The following is a 23,668-nucleotide window of genomic DNA, read 5'->3' as shown; positions in this document are numbered from 1 at the left end:
CTCAAATATATCAACAAAAAGGCTAATTCCGCCTTATTTTTACTTTATTACAGAATTAGATATAAGTCTCCGGGTGGAATTCCACTACATACGTATTAATATTGGATTATGATCCTCTCCCTCCAAATGAGTCGGTCATATTTATTTACATTTCTGCTGCTACCCATGAACTGTTTTGATCAATAAAAAATAAGAAGAATCAATAGCGACTGTTGTTCGTCGTTACCTTGGTGATGTCGTGTTGCTTTCATTATTAAACTTCTTAGTGTAGTATGTAAAAGAGATCCTAATATTTAACTTTATATTGTCCAGTAAATCATCCCGCGTTGTCTTGAACGTTCAGAATGTGTGATAATATAGATTTTGTAGTGTGCAGGTTGTGTTTAAACAGTGGTGGACTATTAATAAATATATTCGATAAAAATAATAAATCGGAATTTATGTTGGAAAGGACTATAGAGGATTTGATAAGTGTAAAAGTAAGTGAGTTTTATGTGTGACGTATTATTTAAACTTTTTTTTAGATGTTTTCGGTGAACATTTTAACGAAATGCTTGTAGATTACGTAAGGGGGAAAAAGGTATTAGCGATAAGTAGGCACGAAGAGGTTTGAGCATTGATGTCAATATCTATCTATGAAATGTTTTATTAGGTGGTGGAGGATGCAAGTTACCCCTGGTTGGTTTGTTCTGCCTGTAAGCAGAAGCTAACGGAATTTCGTCTATTTAAGCGTCGATGTGCGGAGTGTTTGTTTGTTTTCTACAACCGTATCCAGAAGGGGTGCAATCCTGCTGCGAAAGACTGGATAACCATTCGAGAGCAAGTAAGTTGTATCAATCAAATTGAACTATATCTGTAACCAAGTCATCTTTTGCCCAAAAGGAATTTCTCATTGTATCTTATTTGATTAATATACTGAAAAATCCATTCCCGTATACCATAACTTTTAGTAGTTTCTCGTAAGTATTCACTCATCCTGTAAGGAAACATGGAAAAGTAAAATATTTTCTATATTGTGCATTTCACATTTCCCACAATTACATTTCAAAAGTGCTATCAATCATCCTGTCTTCAATGACCGTGTTTCCGCACCACTCCAGACTGCGCTCCATATCAAAGTTAATGTAAACATTTTCTTAAAATCCTCAATATACGTCCCTGTCATATCTACGTCAAAAATAATTAAAACCAATCAAGGTAAATTTTTATATCATCTCTTCAAGCTACTGACCAGAAGGTTGGGGTTCGATTCCCATGTTCTTCTTTATGGGGAATGTGGTATTGGGTGACTGTAACATAATGCTGTATTCGGTCAACTCTACCATCACCTACCAAGCCAACCTTCCGTTCAATTATTGGATTTCTTTTTACAATGTGCAGACTGATGTCCTGAGCCATGACAACAAAGGTTTGGAGAGGACAGGAGAAGATATGGTCGATGGTACACCAAGTATTGTGTGGGCGTTAAGTAGTACAGTGGAATCTGTTGAAAATTCGACGGGAACCACAATGGTTGAGAGGGAGAACACTTATTCACCAGTCCATGGAGTCAATTTGATGGCCAATAATGAATACAATGATCTGGAGACTCCGGTGAGTGGATTAAACAGATTTGCATATCAGTCATAACAATGCTGTTTCACAATTATTATTGTTATATTGTCTTAAAAGTGTGATATCATTTTTCCAAGGTTTAGTTATAAGCTAAAAAGCTTTCTTTACCAGTGCTCATTTAAAAAACTACATTGATATAGTGAACCATCATATAGTAATATGTATTCTAATTGATAAATGATAGAGGCATGCAATTCAACTACTGTTAGTAACTTGAATGGGTTAATGACTGACTCCCAAACTGTTCGTATGCCAGAATTATGTGAAAAAGTTCGGCCCCTAGGATTCGGTGCTGTGATTTTGAACTGTTAATAGACTGGCGTTATTGTATTGTAATGTTTACATGCTTTGAATTAGTTTCCTGGTGAGATCAAGAGAGAGACTGATGACGACGCCATTGCCAGTGGCAATGTTGATAATACTGCTGTGGATGTCCAAGACGACATGATCATTGTCAAAGAGGAAATTGACACTGCCAGTAGATGCTCGGTTGCTCCAGAAAAGGAGTTAGATTTGCCAATTGTCACATCAATGCAGGGAGTTGCCAGTCATTCATCTGGCATTGATGAAACGGGGACTTTGGTGAGTGAGCATATTCAGGTCTTGTGCACAATTAGCACATTTCTAGTGTCTTCTAAAGTACAACATTGCTGTTTGAACTTATTTCAGATATATTGTGTTATTCCACCAGAGCTCATTATCTGACCCAAAGCTTGTAGGTATTGGATTCTATAATATAATATAAATATGCTGGATGAGTGGAGCTTGCAAATCAGTTGTTTGGCCTGTGTCTAGAGTTGCAATTTTAAATGAATTTATTAAATAACTGATAAAATTACAAGTGGCATGATTAATGAGCACTTGCCTTTTTGTATCAATTCTTTATCTTTTTGGTGAGAACATGTGGCAGAAACTTTGATTTTTTTTTAAATTATATATATGCAGTGGATTATGTATGTGTATTAGTGTACATGTACGTGCTTACACATATCCATGTACTGTTTAATTATAATTAGAACAGGAAAGCTTTAGCTCCATGTTTTCAGCCAAACACAAAATATTTATCATGAAAACCTTGCACTGTTATAAGATATGTATTCCAATGTCACAGCAATTGCTATTTAATTATATATTAGAATTAAAACTAGCCACAGTTGATGGCTCCTCATACTCTCTGGAAGATTGCTATGGCAATTGAAATGCTAAGTTGATGTCTTTCAGTTTAACAAATCTCTTTTGCTTTTCTTCCATTAAAGATTTAAAAGTGATTTGTACAAATTAACCTGTATGTATCACAATCCCTGCAGTCATGTAATTGCAAGTTATGTCTGTCATGCATTAGTTCTCCAGAATAAACAAGAAAGAGATTTTTGATGACCAGATCACCAAAGATACTATTGACAGTGTTGCTGTAGATCTCCCAGATGACATGATTGAAGTTGTCAAAGAAGAGGTTGACATTACCAGAGGATGCATAGCTGCTTCAGAAAGGAATGCAGATTTGCCAGTGTTCCCATTAACACTCGAAGGAGACAGTCATTGTTCGGACAATGATGAAGCAGAGAATTTGGTAAGTGTGAATCTTCATTTCGTCTCTCTGTCCAATGTGGAACTCAGCAAATTGCCACCTTATAAAAACCATTATTCCGCGTCTTAAATGACATCTTTTTCACTACAATTTAATAAGAATTGAGGTCTCATTTGGTGAGATAAAAAGAATAAGAAATAACATGATTAAATTTGAGAAAAAAGGGACATTATTTTGATTACAGGTTGCACTGTGTTTTCTTTTGATAAGAAGTCCATAATTATGTAAACCAGCATGCTGGTACTTTCAACATGTTCAGTTTTTAAATAATTCTCCACGCACTGCTTGCTGTAATTAATAAGATCAGTCCCATTTGTGAGATTGTTCCGTTGGTTTGTTGTCCTTTATGTTCAGGGCATACTTTAATTTGTCGAGTAAGTAGGTAGATGGTCCTGTTGCACTGGTTTGGTCACCATCATCTGTGATATTGACATTATTTGGCAGTCAGTTTGAACATGTCTTCTCCGCATTTGCCCAACTGCGTCAAATACTGCCGACTGCCAATCATTTCCGTAAACAAACATTATTTAATCAATCTGTGCTCTGTTCAACCTTTCAAATATTAAAGAAAGGGTCTTCATCATACTGCACAAGACCTAACATCTCCATACTGTGAGTTACTTCTATCCACAACTTCCTGGTACAAAACTGATGAAAATTTATAATTTGAATTGAAAACATTAAGCCCATGCAGATCAATCAATTCTCAAGGGCATGCATTGGTGATACCCTTGTGACAAGTGCCTTATATCATCTAATTCATGGAAACTAGATGCCAGGCAAAACTCCGCAGAGGCATGACTAGTTTCCCATATCAGTACCGATGCCAGTGACGTAGGCCGGGAAAGCCAAAAGCCTTGCTTCCCTGAGCATGAATTAAGGCTACTTCCTTTGATAGTTTTGTTACTTACTTGGTGAGGTAGAAAGCATGCATGGTTGTCGGTTCATCGTTTCATCAAATTTCTCTGAGTCCTACTAAGTGCTGATACCAAGTGCGGTCATACCTCAAGATATCGTCGAGGTAAACTGAACACCCGTTATTTATTAGATCCCCTAGAACTGATGACATTAACCTCATGAACGTTGATGGCGCATTGGCTAACCCGAAGCTCATGCGGGTAAGTATGCTCATGCTAAAGTATGCTCATGCGGTTGCAGTGAAAGTGTCTGTCAGGTGTATTGAAGGCTGTCAATTCTTTACTTTGTTCGTCCATAGCAATCGGCCAATAACCACTGCACAGGTCCATTGTGGAAAAAAAAGAGGCACCCCCCAGCTGATCAAAGGCTTCATCCATGTTGGGAATGGGGAATACTTCCTTCTTTGTGACGTTGTTGAGCGCTCGATAATCTATGCAAGGCCTCTATTCTACCCTGCCATCTTCCGTCGGTTTCTTTTTCACTAAAATTAAGGGCGCCGACCACGAGCTGTTCGAGGGCGAAATAACTCCGTGTTCTAGCATATTTTGGATTGCGTTCTTCAACGCACTACGCTGCGAGTGTGGTACGCGGTAGGGCCGTTGCTTTATGGGCGCCGTTTCCCCAACATGTATTTCATGTTTCACTAAATTAGTGTACCCCAATGGAGCATTTTCATGTAAGAATATGTCCCTAAATTCTTTAATAAGTTGCACGAGAGGCTCAAGGGCATTTGGTGGAACATCGCTAAAATCAAAAAGGTTAGCTAATTCTTCTCTAATTGGCTCCGGCCAAAAGTTGTCATCGTCTCCCTCCACGCCGTGGATGCGAATTTCATTCGTCGGCTCATAAATAGATTCTAACTTTATGCCGCATCCTTGTTTCACGACTTGCGTATCAGATTTACAATTGCATATCAGAATGGGGATCTTGTTTTCCTTGTTCACTGCCGTAAGAATTGGGAGTACCATTAGATCTTTTTCTCTCCCCGCTACAAATACGATGCTTCCGGTTACTCCGTTACATTTAACACCTTCTAGCACGATTGAAAATGGAGGTACGCTAACCGATTTTTCGAACACAATTTCAGCCGTCACGCCACTAGCCATCACTACATCGGAGCCTTCTTCTTCCCGCTCAGAGCCTGCGGTCTGTCTTTCCTTTACACCGACGCCTGGCGGTGTCATGTCACACTCCTCGATAGTGGACGACGGGACCCTTTCATCCTCCTTTCGAAGCCCGGAGTCGGCGGCATTCCCGATATCCCTGCTATCATAAAACGTTCCGTGACAAAAATCTGCAACTGGCGGTAAGACATCACGCTCTCCAGATTCCTCTATGCTCGCCCCAAATATATCTTCTGTTGAGAACGCGGCCGTTTCTTTGAGCGAAAGTCCCTCATTTTCCATCCCAAACGTTATCAAATCATGAGAGTTACCGGTAACATAACTAGGCTGTAAAACGGGTTGCACCACCGTTACGTCATCGAGTGTCGGAAGATGGGATTCCCATTGATCTATCACATTCGGAGTATTACTTTCATTCTGACGAGATACAACCTCCGTGGAAATAGGTTGATCCTTCCCATGCGAATTAGGTTTACATATGTCACCAGGAGAGTCCTCGATCAACGCAGAGTTTACGTCCTTCCTCACGATTGACATCAAGTCTTCCCCTTGGTTAATGTTACTTATCGGTTGATTCGTTTGCAAACGACTTTCCTGGCCATCGCTTATTTTTAGTGTTCTATCCTGAAAGGATAGACTACCACCAAAACGTACCATGAAGTCTAGTCCTAAAATTCCATCGTATATCGTCTCTCCTAGGTCTGCAATGAGAGTATCATGAGTGTACTCCTTATTGTTTATCAGGAATGGGATTTGACATTGCCCGTATATAGGTATTAGGTGACCCGATGCACTTCGTACACGAGAGTAATATCCGGAAAGTTGCAAAGCGTTTAACGGGAGTTTTTCCCCATGCAATATGGTGAGAGCTGCTCCTGTGTCAACCAACAAACGGAATACTCGTCCTAGAATTATTACAGGGAGCGTCCACCCAGCTTCCGGAGCTACGGATAGCACTACTTCGTCCCCGACCGATTGGTCGGGGTCGGAGCGTTTCCCAAATTTTTTGATGACTCTCGCGAGGGGCACTGTATAGGTAAATGCCCCGTCTTCCCACATAACCCGCAAAGTATCCAAGGGCAGTCCCTAGGTAAATGATTGCGCTCTCCGCATCTGTAACAAGTGCGGGAAGACTCCTCTCCGGCTCGACAGTTGCACGCTATATGACCCGGTTTATCACAGCGGAAACATTTACGTGGAGAGGCATCATTTCGCTTCTCCCCATAAGGAGCGTAAGGCCCCTTGTTCACAGCAGCACCGGAACTCTGACCTGGAATTCCCCGAAATAATGGTCGTGGTTGGGCGTTTGAATTTTGGGACATGTTCTCTGGCCACATATTACTCTCTGACAGACATGATTGTATCAAAGGTTGGTGACTATGGTAATTGCGGACGCATCCTTCCTCAATCGCAGCATAGTTTTCTGCTTCGACAATTCCTTTAGGATTCCGTACCATCACGAATCGGCCAATTTCTTCCCTTAGTCCAATGAGGAATTGAGCAAGTAACCTATCCTGAATCATTCGTGTAGCATGTTCTGATTGTGGATCGTTCCATGATTCTTGGAGTTTCCGAGCTATGATCCTCAGTCTGGTAGAGAATTCCGCAACGGTTTCTAGTGGCTTCTGAGTGCAGGTACTGAACATTCTCTCAATCATTATGGGGGATATTTTGACCGTAAACCTTCTTTTTAATCCCAATGAAAAATTCTCATAAGAATGTAAAATGTGTGGGTTGGCGGAAATGAAGTCGGCGGCTAGGCCACTAAGCCTAAGACGGGCGACACCTAACGTCTGAACTTCATTCCATCCACTCAGGTGGCTCACAATGCGCACGCTCTCTAAGAACTTATCCACGCTGGTGCCATCCTCTCCACTGAAATTTGGGATGAGATGAATCTGACCACTCATGGGTGCGTAAGGCGGTTCTGGCCGTGCGATTCCATTACTGCGTAAATGGCTGCTAGGGTTCCCTTCCCCTTGCTGCTCTAAGACATTCACTGAATGATAGAAGTCCATTAAATTTGGGTTGTTGGTGGCTCGACTAGAGTTAGTTTCCCAAGGCCGAGTCCATGAGCTGTCCTTCCCTACGGAATGTGTGGTTAACCAATCCATTATAGATAAGTGTTGTATCGCATAGGAAACTTAAATAAGGGAAATTGGTAAGAAATGGACGTAAGTTAAATGAGATGCATCCTTGGGTTTAGTTTAATACGCGGGAGATGAACGGGTGGTAGGGTAGCATGACGCGTACGCATAGGGAAGCGCACAATTGATAGACTCCTATCGCCTGAATTTAGGGCGTGTATGGAAGACATTAAATTAAAATGAAAGTGGTATTTTTCTGATTCGACATTACTGTTATAGCTTCAGGAGTTTGATGCAATGGAAAACATACAGGGTATTCATGCAAATATTATTTTGCAGCTTATGTCCCTATGCCGGGTGTGCGTGGTGGTGGTAACAGATGAACAATTGATGACTTCAATAAATGAGTTGCACAGAAGGCGCCACGTTGATAGATACATATCCCTTCGACAACTGACCAAATTATTATTAACACCTGACATCATTATGTCGTAGGGGCCGAGACGGCCTGGGGAGCATTGAAACCATACCAGTGGATCAGTGGCGAAAGAGACATTTATTAACCCTAAGTTTCTATGGATTGGCATTGCCATCGTACTCACTTGTAGCGCAAGAGAGAGAGCGAGAGACTGGTACGCTGGGATCCACGAGCAGGCGGCGGTGGGGAGAGTCAGCAGGCGCGGTCACGGCAAGCGTATCCTAGTCGTCTGTCGAGGGGCCTTCGGATCGTCTTGCACGCAGTCACGGCGAGCGTAACTAAATCGTACAAGACGCGGTCACGGCAAGCATAACCCGGCGAATCCCTCCTGACCGCGGCAGTGCATCCCTTTAAGTATGGTTTTCGGGCCGACCCTTGCCCTCCGCCGTGCGCCATCCTGGTCCATTCTGTACGGGACCTCCCCCGCCACCCGTGTGCGTCAGGGCGGCCATTGCCCCCTTATCTGCGCTAGTCATACCCCCGCTCTTCCTGGTATTGAAGACCGAATGAGTAGGAGCGGGTGGGTATCGGAATATCGAGGGGGTGTCTAGCATCCCCTCGACATCACAGTGTTGCTGTAGATGTCCCAGATAACATGATCACAGTTGTCAGAGAAGAGATTCACATCACCAGTAGATGCACTATTGCTGCAGAAAAGGATGCAGATTTGCCAATTGTTCCATTAATGCTGAAAGGAGACAGTCATTCGTGGGAAAATGAAGAAGCAAGGAATTTTGTAAGTGTAAGTCTTCATATTGCCTGTCTGTCCAATGTAGAACTCAGCAAATTGTCATTTTAAAAACCATTATTCCGCATCTTAAATGACATCTTTTTGAGTACAATTTAATAAGAATTAATATCTCATTTGGTGAGATAAAAAGAATAAGAAATAACAAGATTAAATTTGAGAAAAAAGGCACATTACTTTGATTACAGGTTGCACTGTGTTTTCTTCTGATAAGAAGTCCATAATTATATAACCCAGCATGCTGGAACTTTCAACATGTTCAGTTGTTAAATAATCCTCCACACACTGCTTGCTGTAATTAATAAGATCAGTCCCATTTGTGAGATTGTTCCGTTGGTTTGTTGTCCTTTATGTTCAGGGCATACTTTAATTTGTCGAGTAAGTAGGTAGATGGTCCTGTTGCACTGGTTTGGTCACCATCATCTGTGATATTGACATTATTTGGCAGTCAGTTTGAACATGTCTTATCTGCATTTGCCCAACTGCATCAAATCATGCCGACTGCCAATCATTTCCGTAAACAAACATTATTTAATCAATCTGTGCTCTGTTCAACCTTTTAAATATTAAAGAAAGGGTCTTCATCATACTGCACAAGACCTAACATCTCCATACTGTGAGTTACTTCTATCCACAACTTCCTGGTACAAAACTGATGAAAATTTATAATTTGAATTGAAAACATTAAGCCCATGAAGATCAATCAATTGTCAAGGGCATGCATTCGTGATACCCTTGTGACAAGTGCCTTATATCATCTAATTCATGGAAACTAGATACCAGGCAAAACTCCGCAGAGGCATGACTAGTTTCCGATATCAGTACCGATGCCAGTGACGTAGGCCGGGAAAGCCAAAAGCCTTGCTTCCCTAAGCATGACTTAAGGCTGTGTGGGTCAGAGAATGAGGGTTATGCCAAGAAGCAGGAATAAATTTGGCTGTTGGCAAGGCCCCAGGGTCAGTTAGGCCATGCATGTCATGACTGCATCTTGCACAGGGCTCGTTACTCTCGCTGTGACTTTGGCTAGATGATCAGACCCCCTATCATGTGTCCTCAAAAAATGAAGACTCCACCAGGGGACTCATTTGCTGTTCCCGTGTTTCTCACTCCCTCATCTCCACCTCCCGTCCTGCTGTGTACCATGGGTGACAATTAGGGTAATATTTGCAATGCCTGCATATACCACTGTTGCCCAGCCATACTATCTTCTAATAGTGATCCCAGTGCTCAGTTCTCTCCTTCTCTCTCTCTCATCATAGAATGTTGGTGATATCTTAGTTTGTACAATGTGCCTTGTTTTGGGAAGAATATATATATATATAATATTCCTGGGTTTATCAGCCTAATTATTTCCTAATTATCCTACCTCTCAAAGCTCCTTATGCTGCCAAGTGCCCACCGCAACATAACTGGTGTCAGGTGTGGGATGAGGCAGGGCAATACATTTTTCTTTATTATTCAATATAGATGCCTTGTTGACTAAATGTTTTCCGTACTCATATAGCTTGACTTATGAATTTCCCATAGGGAATGAGTCTCCTAGTTTATCCCACCCAGGAAGAGCATCTAGGGAAAGGTATCATAATAAGTAATTCATTATTATATATACACCCTCAAAATGGATTGGTTAGGCTCAAGTGTAGGGAGATGTAATGCTCAAGGGGCTTTACTATAGGAGTTTGACTATGGAAGTACGGAGAAATGTGGTAATTTAATTGATTTTACATATGCGGTAAATATATTGACTGGGTATGAGGAACCAAATGCCAGCAATTTTTGCACTCACAGTAATTTCATGTGTAATTCACCTGCTGTGCCGACCTATCCCTCTATAGGTGGCCAAAGTCATTGAATTCCTAACTTCAGCAGAGAGGACGAAGCTAGTGTGGACAAATTTTGTCCAATTCATAACGTGCATGACTGAATTAACAATATTCTCATTGTCCCTATCTATCATGTAGCAAAATCACAGCCAAGGAAACGGGCTTGGAATAATCAGCAGGGAAAGAAGACCCTGTTGAGCTTGAATATATTCTGGCACTGTGAGGAGACATAAGAGGTATAGCGTAACTGGGAGCTGTAGTTCCCTTGGGGACGACAGTTGACGGTGAAATACCACTACTTTGATAGTTTTGTTACTTACTTGGTGAGGTAGAAAGCATGCTCGGTTGTTGATTCATCATGACCACGTCACAGTGTTGTCGTTCCAAGGATGTCGGGGTCACGGGCAATACTGGGACATAGGCTATCGTAGGATAGCCGTCCAGGCCAGGGGATGACCTTTGGCCTGCAGTATCATCTTTCAGCTGCCTCAGCCCTAGACCATGTTTGTCTCACCCGATCCTAACCAAGGACGTCATCAGGCTGGTAGTTTGACTGAGTTGGTACATCTGTCAAGGGATAACATAGATGTCCTAAAAAAGCCAGCTTAGCCAGGACAGAAACCTTGGGTGGGGCATAAGGGCAAATGCTGGCTTGATCCGGATGCTTAGTATGCATTGGGTCTGAAAGCATGGTCTATCAATCCTTTTGGCTTGGAAAGTTTCCAGCAAGAGGTGTCAGAAAAGTTCCCATAGGAATAATTGGCTTGTGATGGCCAAGCAGTCATAGCGATGTCACTTTTTGATCCTTTAATGTTTGCTCTTCCTATCATTGCAAAGAAAAATTTGCCAAGCATTTGATTGTTCACCCACCAATAGGGAACGTGAGATGGGTTTAAACTGTTGTGAGATAGGTTTGTTTTACCATACTGATGACCAGCCGTTGCAATAGTAATCCTGCTCAGTACAAGAGAAACCAAAGGATCAGGCATTTGGTTCACATACTTAGTCGAGCGGCCGATGGTGCAACACTACCATCCTTGGAATTATGCCTGAACACCTCTAAAGCAGAATCCTCTCAAGCTGATGAGCAATGATAATTTGGGGAGACCCAAGAGCCAGGAGGCTCAAGACATTTGATTCTTGTTAGTCACTGCCCCATGCTTAAGGTGATGTCAGCATCTGAGCTCACTTGCCAAATCAGAAAACTGGGGCTCCCGGGGGGTATCCAGCCTTGACGGGATGCCTCCCCTGGCAGTCAAACTTGGGCGACCCAATCAGGACGGCATTGGGTCTCGGAATCGTCTGTAGACGACCTTGATAACAAGCAGAATGTTGTACTCGGCTACTGATTTGCAACCTCCACATTAGTGGAGGTTGCAAATCTGTGTCTAGAGTAGCAATCTGAGATGAATTTATTCTATTGTTTCAGGCTTCACTTCGTGGAAGTATTTAATATCCATACTAAAAAGAAAGACTTGTACTTTTCCTCAGATTTTATTGTACGCTACAATGCGTTTCACCAACTTGCGGCATCATCAGGTACAAATTTGCAAAAGAGACAGCAAGAATATATACCCTCAGGACAGAGTGAGGATGGGGAGGGTTGGAAGGATTTGAGAGGGATGGGGGCTCGCAGGTGCGTTGATGGGTTGTTTTGACCATTTCCAGGCTAGTTTCTCGGAGAGGAGTGGGGAGGAGGGGTATGGGAACAATTGCTCATTACAAAGTGTCGTGTTAGGGTTCACCAAGTGCCTTCTAATCTCTAATTGCTCGAGAGCATCCATTTTTAATCCTTTTAGGAGTGTGTGTAATATCTCTGGGACAAAGTCACTGCTGTGGTCAAATTCTAGTAAATGCTTGGCAAAGAGAGAGAGTTGTTATTCTGATTTTTGTGACACCTAGCGTGTTCCTTGACTCGTAACTTGATATTCCTGCCGGTCTGACCGACATAAACGCTGTTGCAATCCTCGCATTTCAGTTTATAAATGCCTGATTTGAGAAGGCTATCCTGGGTGTCTTTTCCATTGGCTAGAAGTTTGGAGAGGGTTATGGATGGGTAGAAGGCTGCTTTGAGTGAGGTGGGTGGGCAGTTGGAAATCCTATATGAAAGATCTCCCAGAAACGGGATCGATCACCACTTAAAATCTTTAGATACTGCAGGCTGTGATACGAAAATGCCTTTTATGGCCATTGATTTTTGTTTTTTCCGTAGTGATGTGTCAACTAGTTTGGGGTTGAAACCATTGTTGGTAGCTATATTAGTGATACTCACGAGGTCAATGTTGAAGTTTTTGGGGGAAAGGGGGATGTGTAGGAAGTGATGGATCATGGCCATACCATATAATAAAATCATTGGAAAAGTAAAAGTCTTTCTTTCTTTGCTGAGATGAATTAATGAAATAACTGATTAAATTGCATTTGACATGATTAATGAGTCCTTGACTTTCTTATCAAGTCATTGCCTTTTACTTACGGCAAAAATTAATTTTATTAACATTATATATATGCCATGATGAATGTTTATGCAATAGTAGAAATATATATATATATATATATATATATATATATAAAATATCTTCAAAATGGAACGCTCATCGGCGACACACAAATATATAAAAACACAGATGTAGATTTTTAGAATATAGAGATACAAAGAAAGGACACTCACAATTTGTTATTTTACGTTTCGACAGCACGGCTGTCGTCTTCAGAATGGCGTTCTCGGGGAAGAGCGGAAAGGATGTGCGGGTGAGAGGTGGGGGAAGGAGAGGTAAAGGGACCAATAGGAAATGAACAAGGGGGTGGGGGGGATATGTAGGCAGCCAATTGATGCATTCAGTGGGCTTGGTTCAGCCCGGGCGGTTTGAATGATTGGGCCACCCAGATATGCACCATCACGCAGGTTCTCACCTCTATTCTACTCGCAGATTTGGGAAGGATTTCAATCACCGAAACAGAGAAGCAGTCGTCAAAAGATTGGTTGTGGGAAGCGGTGTGAGTAGGGATGGGATAATTAAGAAAGGTGGGGGATTTGGTGGAATAACGGTGGTTATTCATGCGGAGGGAAAGTGCGGTCGTGCATTCGCCCACGTAGAAGGCAGGGCAGAAGTACAGGAGAGGCGATATATAATATTTTTTGAGGTACAGGTGGCGAGTGGTTGGGAGTTGGTACTGAGTGAGGGGGAGGGTCTTAAAAGATGACAGCATTTGCAGCGTGGGCGGTTGCACGGTGCGGATAGGGGCGGGGGAGAGACGGGGGTGCTTGAAGTTGGATTTGTGGACTTAAAGATGTCTCGCAGGTTCGACAGGCGTTTAAACGAAACAGAGGGACAGTGTGGGAATAAAAGTGATGTGGACTGAGTGTTATTGATAATTGGGAAGAGGTCACGGATTAGATGTTTAATTTTGTGGGTACCGGGGAAGAAAGTGGTGATAAGATTAGGGCATTTTGGGCGGTTTGGTTTGGGGAGGGGAGTGTATTGTGTTGACGGTTTGAGGATTTTACTGTTTAGCAGTTTTTCAGGGTACCCACATTTTCTGAGGGATTCATGCAGCTGGTCCAAGTATTTCTGTTGGGAGGGGATGTTGTTGCCGAGACGGAAGCCACGGATAGAGAGTGAGAATGGGATTGAGCGCTTTGTGTGAGGAGGATGGCAGCTGTCGAAATGAAGATATTGTTGCTTATTGGTTGGTTTAATGTGGACTGAAGTGTGAAACGCATTGTTTTGGAGGTGAATATCGATATCTAGGAAGGTAATATTCGAGTCGGATATAGAAGAAGTGAATGATACTGAGGAGGAGTTGAGAGAGGAAATGAAAGAGGATAAAGTTTCGCGTCCGTGGGACCAAAGGAGGAAAATTTCATCGATATAGCGGGCCCAGAAAAGTGGTTTCAGGGTTTGTTGTTGCAAAAAGTCGTGTTCTAGTTTACCCATAAAAAGATTGGCGTATGCAGGAGCCATACGCGTGCCCATTGCAGTGCCTTTTATTTGTAAATATATTTTGTCATTGAATTGAAAAGCATTTTTGGTAAGAACGATTTGGCTTAATTCGAGGAGGAAATCTGTGGATGGGGTGTGTGGTGTGGATCGTAGGGAGAGGTAATGTTTCAGGGCTTCTAAGCCTTCTTTGTAGGGAATGGAGGTGTACAGAGATGTGACGTCTATCGTGGCCATGAGAATGGTTATGTTGTGCGGAATTGGGATTGAGTGTAGACGTTCCAGAAAGTGGTGCGAGTCTTTAATGTAAGAAGGGAGTGAAGTGGCTATCGGTTGAAGGTGGTGGTCTATTAATGCGGAGATTCGTTCTGTGGGTGAGTTGATGCTGGAGACAATAGGGCGTCCGGGGTTATTGGTTTTGTGTATTTTGGGTAGCAAATAAAAATGGGGAGTCTTAGGATTAGGTGGTGAAAGAATGGATATGTCTGTGGGGGAGAGACCTTCTTTGGGACCGAAATTGGAAAGAAAAGAGAGAATATCCTTTTGATAAGAAGGGTTTGGGTCTTGGGGCAGGGGGGGCATAGCAGGAAATGTCATTTAATTGGCGCAATGCCTCGGCGTTATAGTCTACTTTGTTTAGCACGACAACGGATGACCCTTTGTCCGCCGTCGTGATTATGATATCTTTATTTGACGTTAAACGTCTGAGAGCTTGTCTCTCAGAGGGGGAAAGGTTGTCTGGTGGCTTAAGGGAATCTATGAATTTTTTGTCGGAAATCTTTGTCAGAAGGAGATTGATAAAGATTTCAATTGGGTGGTTTGTTGGGAGTGGTTTGGGTTCGTTTTCTGAGGCTGGACGGAATCGGGTAAGTGCTGGGTTAATGGAAGGGGAGTTCGAAGGGAAAGGCTGGGATTTCCAATGAGCATGCCACCGTAAATTTCGGCAGAAATTTAATGTGTCGGTGATGATGTTAACGTGGTTGGTTCTCGGGGTGGGGGAGAAGGAGAGGCCTTTACTTAGTAGCGAAAGCTCGCTATTGTCGAGGGTCACGGACGAAAGGTTCACTACTTTGTTTCCGTTTTCGGGTGTCGGGTGCTGGGTCGGGGACTCTTTCGGTTGACGCCTGGGGAAAACGGGTGCTTTGCACGGAGGATATGGCAGGTTGTAAAGGGTTGCTAGATCCGGTTTTGAAAGAAAAAGGGGTGGAGGTGCGGGTGGGGGCTGGAAAGACTGGGTGAGGGTAGAGAGCTTTTCCTGGGTGAGGGTAGAGAGAACCAAATCACCCACCTTTCTTAATTATCTCATCCCTACTCACACCGCTTCCCACAACCAATCTTTTGACGACTGCTTCTCTGTTTCGGTGATTGAAATCCTTCCCAAATCTGCGAGTATAATAGAGGTGAGAACCCGCGAGATGGCGCATATCTGGGTGGCCTAATCATTCAAACCGCCCGGGCTGAACCAAGCCCACTGACTGCATCAATTGGCTGCCTACATATCCCCCCCACCCCCTTGTTCATTTCCTATTGGTCCCTTTACCTCTCCTTCCCCCACCTCTCCCCCGCACATCCTCTCCGCTCTTCCCCGAGAACGCCATTCTGAAGACGACAGCCGTGCTGTCGAAACGTAAAATAACAAATTGTGAGTGTCCTTTCTTTGTGTCTCTATATTCTAAAAATCTACATCTGTGTTGTTATATATATGTATATATATATATATATATATATATATATATATATATATATATATATATATATATATATATATATATATATATATATACATATATATATAATTATATATATATATACATACATATATATATATAATTATATATATATATATATATATATATATATATATATATATATATATATATATGTATTGAAACACGAAATCCTGCCAAACGGCAAATAAATAGTCATATTAACAGAAACAGATATAAGGAAAAGGGATAGGAACACGTATAAAGGACGAACACAATAGAGGTGGGGAAGGCGGAATCGAACGGATCACAAGAGTAAAAATATTTCCTCAACCGGGACTCGAACACCGGATCTTTCCACTTGCCGGGCGGATGCTCTTAACCACTTGAGCTATCGAGGAAACGTAATTTACCCTGAGATCCGTGGGTCTAATATGTCGCCAAGCGCCCCGATTCTTTAGCCAAGAGATGGCGTCAGGGGTCTGTTTCACCCACCAAAGGAGATATAGACAATACACAAGGAAAGGAAAGGACAGTGGGTTAGAATTCATACAACATCATACTGGAAAGAAACAGCGAGTTTCGTGGCACGCATAGCCAGAAGAAAGAGATGAGCCACCTAGGCCAAATATACATTCAAACATGAAATCCTACCAAACGGCGAATAAATACTCATATATACAGAAACAGATATAAGGAAAAGGGATAGGAACACATATAATATCATATTTAAATATAATATCACATATAATATATAAATCATGGAAACCTTGCCCTGTAATAAAATGTCTGCTCACAAGTTGCAGTAACTGCTATTCAATTAAAGATCACAATTATAACTAGCCACTGTTGATGACTCCTTATACTCTCTGGAAGGTTGCTATTGTCATTGTAATGTTAAGTTGATGTCCTCCTGTTTAACAAATCTCTTTTGCTTTTCTTCTACTAAAGATTTAAAAGTGGTATGTACAGATGAACGCGTATGTATCACAATCTCTGCAATCATGTAATTGTAAGGTATGTATGCCATGCATTAGTTTCCCAGAAAGAACAAGAGAGAGATTGTTGATGACCAGATCACCGAAGATACTATTGACAGTGTTGCTGTAGATGTCCCAGATGACATGATTGAAGTTGTCAAAGAAGAGGTTGACATTACCAGAGGATGCATAGCTGCTTCAGAAAGGAATGCAGATTTGCCAGTGTTCCCATTAACACTCGAAGGAGACAGTCATTGGTCGGACAATGATGAAGCAGAGAATTTGGTAAGTGTGAATCTTCATTTCGTCTGTCTGTCCAATGTAGAACTCAGCAAATTGTCATTTTAAAAACCATTATTCCGCATCTTAAATGACATCTTTTTCACTACAATTTAATAAGAATTAATATCTCATTGGGTGAGATAAAAAGAATAGGAAATAACATGATTAAATTTGAGAAAAAAGGCACATTACTTGATTACAGGTTGCGTTATGTTTTCTTCTGGCAAGAAGTCCATAATTATGTAACCCAGCATGCTGATACTTTCAACATGTTCAGTTGTTAAATAATCCTCCATGCACTGCTTGTTGTAATTAATAAGATCAGGCCCATTTGTGAGATTGATTGAGTTTTTTTGGGGTCCTTTCTATTGATGATCTGATTAACCCTCTTGGTGCGGCGGGGATTCCAGGGGTACTTAGTGAGAAGTGCGCCTGGTAATTTAAGAAAATGTATCACCTTGAGAAAAAAAATTATGAAGTTATTTGTTTAGATATCCATATGCAGTTTTTTTATTTTAAAATATAATATTGTAGTTAATAATGATGTAATACATTTACATCATCTGAAAAATAAATGTAATTATTACAGTATTATAAATTTGAATAATATTTTTTTAGTAATAATATTTCGATTTTTAGACACAATACTAATATTATTTCAAAAATATTTTTCAATGAAACTACGATATTTAAATATAAGAAAGAATCAAAAAGACATGTAGAAAATATTATAAATAAATAAAGAAAAACCAGTGAATTGCAAATTTTTTTGTCAGCCTCTTCATAGTTTGATTTTGTTGAAAAGGCTGATCTTACCTGAGTCAAATTGGGACTCTTCCCCTTTCCTTGAGACTGCGGCAATGTGCTTACAATCTAAAGGCAGAAAAAAACCAAGTCCTAATTCACAGAGAACTGCTGACAATGTAATCCATTACACAGGGCGCAATTTATTAGATAGGATGGACGGCAATGAAACCAAAATGATTACAAAGCGGTGCTCTCATTTCCATCGTCTCAACAAAGTCTGAATAAGCAGCTATATATATCAACACCACGACACCATAACACATTCAAGAGATTACAGATGATCACAGATTAATTAGTAGCCTTTCAGTCGCTTTTCATAGCAGAAAGACCACTCAGAAAAAAACTAGCAAACAATTAGGCAGAGCTTCTAAACAGGTACAAAACTGAACGAAAAATTATAGTAAGGATTATACTCTTTGAAAAGCATTTAAAATTGCTAATAAAAAATTAAAAAATTAGTTATGTGATTCTATTGAATTCAACCTATCGATAGCACAAAAACCATAAATTATTAAAGAAAAAACCATGAGTTACAATGATTTAAACAATAGCCTATGCAAGAGCTGATATATCGGCCCGCCGCACTTTTTGCCAGGGATACGAAAGCCGATATATCGGCCGGCCGCACTAAGAGGGTTAAAGTAGAAGTGTTAAGAATGGCTCTCTCTACTTTGTTCTTCTCCCTTTTTGTGCAGGGCATACTTTAATTTGTTGAGTTTGTGCGTTGGTGTTTATATTGCACTTGTTTGGTTATCATCATCTGTGACATGGACATATTTGGCAGTCTGTTTGAACATTTGTCTTCCTCACGTTTGCAGAACTGCATCAAATACTGACAGCTGCCTATCATTCCTATAAACAGACGTCATTTAATCAATCTGTGCTCTGTTCAACCTTTGAAATATTAATGAAAGGATCTTTATCACACTGCACAAGACTTAATATCTGCATGTTGTGAGTTATTTCTATCTACAACTTTATGGTTTAAAACTTATCAAGATTAATAATGTAAAAATTGAAAACATTTAGCTCATTACAGATCAGTAATCATCATCATCAGGATTTTAACCCAAACATTGATGTACAATAGCCCTTTATTCTTCTGTATTTAGTGTTAATTCTCCCATCCTGTGTGTCGCAAGGGGCATTCCTTAATTTGTGCGACACAAAGGGGTATCGGGGAAAGTCAGAATTACTACACCGAGTCTTACCCAAACAATTGTTTATTATACAAAATACAGTTAAAATGCACCATTTACAAAGATATACGCAACTTATGGATGGCTAGACCCTCAGTACACCAACCCTCGTCCGCCGGGAAGGAAGGGAGTATGGCAGGGCGGACGCGGTCACGACACGCATAACCTGGGCAGAGCCCTCGTCCGCCGGGAAGGAAGGGAGTATGGCAGGGCGGACGAGGTCACGACACGCATAACCTGGGCAGGGCCCTCGTCCGCCAGGAAGGAAGGGAGTATGGCAGGGCGGACGAGGTCACGACACGCATAACCTGGGCAGGGCCCTCGTCCGCCGGGAAGGAAGGGGGTATGGCAGGGCGGACGTGGTCACGACACGCATAACCTGGGCAGAGCCCTCGTCCGAAGTTGAGTCAAAAATAGGACATGCTCTCGCGACAAGCGCAACATAGCCGAAGCATCGTGCCCTACCAGTCACCGCCAGATAACCAACTGACTGCTTTTCGCCCCGCGATCGGGGCTTTTATACCCAAGTTAGGAGCATTGTCGTTGGTCTCGTGGGAGTTTTGGGGAAAACCAGGGAGGGAATACCATTGTTGTTGATCGCTTAGAAACATTGTCGTTGGTCACGTGGACGTTTTGGGGAAAACCAGGGAAGGGATACCATGCTGCACACCTGCAACACTGCATCGTTGATCGCTTGGGGTGGGTATTCGGAGGAGCCAGGAAGGGAGAACCATGTCGCATACTTGCGATAGGTTCCCTGTTTTACATCCCCTCTTAATTTGCCCTATATAAATTTCTATTGGACTTGATCATGGGATCTTTTCATTGTTTTTTCCTTGTATTATATTTTAAACTAATGTTCTTGTACCTCAATGTATATCAAATTCATTATGGTCCTCTTTATTTTAGAGATTAATATTTTGTTCATATGTATTATACGTGGGTCGTGGTAGTCCAGTGGGTAGAGCGTTGGACTGCTGACCGGAGGGTCCCGGGTTCGATTCCCGGGCAAGGCACTCTGGGCACCTGCAGCTCCACCCAAGCTAAAGTGATTTTTTGGGTACCAGATCTTCCTGGGAAACCATAACCGGCACAGGGAAAGGAACTGGCCCCCCTACCCTGATGTGTGAATATTAGCACGCTGTATAGGGCTTAGTACTGGGTGAACTCTACCATCACCTACCAAACCGACTTTCGGGTTGATTACTGTGGTTATGGTTTTTTTTATGTATTATACATCATTTCTTAATTTATTTTCCATTAAATCCTAGGCATTCTGCACTACCATGTCTCAAATAATTCTATTCTTTGTAAGTTAGCTTTTCTTAAATTTCATTTCTCTGATCCGTAATGTTCCATGTACCACATGAACAATTTAACAAATTGCTTCCTTATTTGCAATCTTATGTTCTTTGAACATAATAATTGCCTCTTATATTTGGTTGCTTTTTTGCTTGGATTATTCTTTGCCTGATGTCTGCCAAGCTTCTTACATCCCATGCAATGAAGTAGATGAAGGACTTGACTTGCTCCAGTATCATTCCTCCAATTATTATATCTGCATTCAGCTACCCTCTTCCACAAACAAGGATATTCTTTTTCTTCTAGTGATGCTTATCTGATATTGCCAAGGTACTTGTTCGATACATTTCAGCTTTTCATGCAGGTCCTTTCATGTCATTGCTATTATTATATCTGTATACCAATGAAAGTTTATTTCTTTGCCATTCATCTTGATTCCTTTGAAGCCAAATACTTCTTATTTTTATTGCCTCTTGTAGATATATATCAAATAGTGCTGATAAAAGGTTGTTTCCTTGTCAAACTCTATGTTTATTTATGCTTCTACTTTCCTTCCATTTCATTTGCATGGTTCCTACATTATTCTCATAGAAATGATTCAGTATCTTTCCTCCGCTGTAGTATAATTCAGTAGCTGCTTCTAGGATCTTGAATATTTTGTTCAATTGACATTGTCAAAAGCCTACTCCAAGTCCACAAATGCCACAAACAATGGTTTGTTTATATGGGTCAATTATAGTGGAGTATAAATTTTATCATCATATCTTGGTTATATCTTTGTAATAATTACTGAGATAGCATAAAATCAAATATTAATTAAAAGTGATATTGAAAGCTTTGACTCCTAAGAAAAGAGAAAAATAATTAAAATGAAGTAATTATTACTGGAAATAATATTTTAAAATTTAAAATGCATTTTATAGCTTTGTAGACATTAAAAATTCAAGATGGTGGAAATTGGTGAGACTTTGATGGATATTATTGATTGTTATATGCCTGTGAATTGATGTTAAACTTGGTCCTTTCAGGACAATTTGGGAAGTGAAGAATTACATTCTTCTTCTGTTGAGGAAATGGACTCCATGAGAAGGATGTATCAATGCCAAAAGTGCTCCAGAACCTTCCAAAAGATGAATGAACTCAGAATCCACTTGTCAACACATACTTCAGAGAAGCCTTACAAATGCAAAATATGTTGTAAAACATTTACAGAAAAGGCATACTTTGAAAAACACGTATTGACACATTCACACGAAAAGGCACATAAATGTAAAATATGTTCAAAGGCATTCCATCGAAAAGGTCTTCAGAACCACTGCCTTATGCACACTGGTAATAAGCCACATAAATGTGAGATGTGTTCAAAAGCCTTCTCTCAATTAAATAATCTGAAGACGCACATGTTGACTCACACTGGTGAAAAGTCATTCAAGTGCAATACATGTTCTAGAGCTTTCTCACAAAAAACAACACTAAAGACTCACGTATTGACGCATACCGGTGAAAGGAGATACAATTGTGGTATATGCTCCAAAGCTTTCTCTCAAAAAGGTGTTCTTAACAGGCACATGTTGACTCACACTGGTGAAAAGCCTTTCAAGTGTTGTATATGTTCTAAAGGTTTTTCTCAGTCAGCTGCCCGAAAGAGGCACATGGAGATACACACTGCTAAAATTCAGTACAAGTGTGATTTATGTTCAAAAGCATTCTTACGAAATGGAGCTCTGAAGACACACATGTTCACTCACACTGTTGAGAAATCATTCAAGTGTGACATATGTTCTAGAGCTTTTTCTTTGTTGAGTGACCTAAGTACGCACATGATGACACACACTTGTGAAAGGCCGTACAAATGTCTTTTTTGTTCCAAAGCATTCTTACAAAGTGGAGAGCTGAAGACACACATTTTGACTCATACTGGTGAGAAATCTTTCAAGTGCAACACATGTTCTAAAGCTTTTTATCAGTCAAGTAGCCTAAGAAGGCACATACGGACACACACTGGTGAAAGGCCGTACAAATGTCATTTTTGTTCTAAAGCATTCTCACGAAATGAAACTCTAAAGATACACGTAATGATGCACACTGGTGAGAAATCCTTCAAGTGTGAAATATGTTCCAAATCTTTCTCCCTAAAAACATCTCTCAAGACTCACATATTGACTCACACTGTTGAGAAATCATTCAAGTGTGAAATATGTTCTAAAGCTTTTTCTTTGTTGAGTGACCTAAGGAGGCACATCAGCACACACACTGGTGAAAGGCCGTACAAATGTCATTTATGTTCCAAAGCATTCTTACGAAATGGAGCTCTGAAGACACACATGTTGACTCATACTGGTGAGAAATCATACAAGTGTGAAATATGTTCTAAAGCTTTTTCTTTGTTGGGTGACCTAAGGAGGCACATAAGGACACACACTGGTGAAAGGCCGTACAAATGTCATTTATGTTCCAAAGCATTCTTACGAAGTGGAGAGCTGAAGACACACATTTTGACTCATACTGGTGAGAAATCTTTCAAGTGCAACACATGTTCTAAAGCTTTTTATCAGTCAAGTAGCCTAAGAAGGCACATACGGACACACACTGGTGAAAGGCCGTACAAATGTAACTTTTGTTCTAAAGCATTCTCACGAAATGAAACTCTAAAGATACACGTAATGATGCACACTGGTGAGAAATCCTTCAAGTGTGAAATATGTTCCAAATCTTTCTCCCTAAAAACATCTCTTAAGACTCACATATTGACTCACACTGTTGAAAAGCGGGTAAAAGGTGGCAAATAGCAGGCAAAGAAGTAATTACCAACTGAGGTGCTAACACTGCAAATTCACATCCATTTCCCAAAGAATGAATGAGCAACATAATTTGATTGCACTAGAATGCTTCGGATTGATTGATATTCATTTACTTTTCCTGCTAATATATTTCCTTGCCAAGATGCAAATTATAGTTCACTTGATATCTTTTGCAGAAAAGTTAAAAATCACCAAAAAATAAGTCATATATTCTATGTTAATATTTCTAAGATAAGATTTAATGAGAACAAAGTATTGTATCTATTTATAATT

The 23,668-nt window shown here is 40.8% G+C and overlaps 1 protein-coding gene across 3 annotated transcripts; it reads left to right on the top strand.

Moving 5' to 3' along the window:
* Positions 1-220: 220 nt before the first annotated feature.
* LOC139686234 (zinc finger protein 665-like) lies at positions 221-23,668 on the top strand. 3 transcript variants are annotated; one of them, XM_071583393.1, is made up of 8 exons: positions 221-479; positions 653-823; positions 1,381-1,593; positions 1,972-2,196; positions 2,957-3,184; positions 17,062-17,289; positions 20,564-20,602; positions 21,623-23,668. In XM_071583393.1, the coding sequence occupies exons 1-8, from the start codon at positions 345-347 to the stop codon at positions 23,381-23,383; spliced, it is 3,000 nt and encodes a 999-aa protein (XP_071439494.1). In that variant the 5' UTR covers positions 221-344; the 3' UTR covers positions 23,384-23,668. The 3 variants fall into 3 exon arrangements, with proteins under 3 accessions (XP_071439494.1, XP_071439497.1, XP_071439496.1); XM_071583396.1 differs by lacking the exon at positions 2,957-3,184; XM_071583395.1 differs by lacking the exon at positions 20,564-20,602.

The sequence above is a fragment of the Hetaerina americana genome, unplaced genomic scaffold (genome assembly GCF_022747635.1).
Source record: "Hetaerina americana unplaced genomic scaffold, ioHetAmer1.1.p SCAF_135, whole genome shotgun sequence".
In the NCBI taxonomy this organism is placed as follows: Eukaryota; Metazoa; Arthropoda; class Insecta; order Odonata; family Calopterygidae; genus Hetaerina; species Hetaerina americana.
The sequence above is the reverse complement of the archived record's forward strand: the minus strand, read 5'-3'. Positions and strand labels throughout refer to the sequence as shown.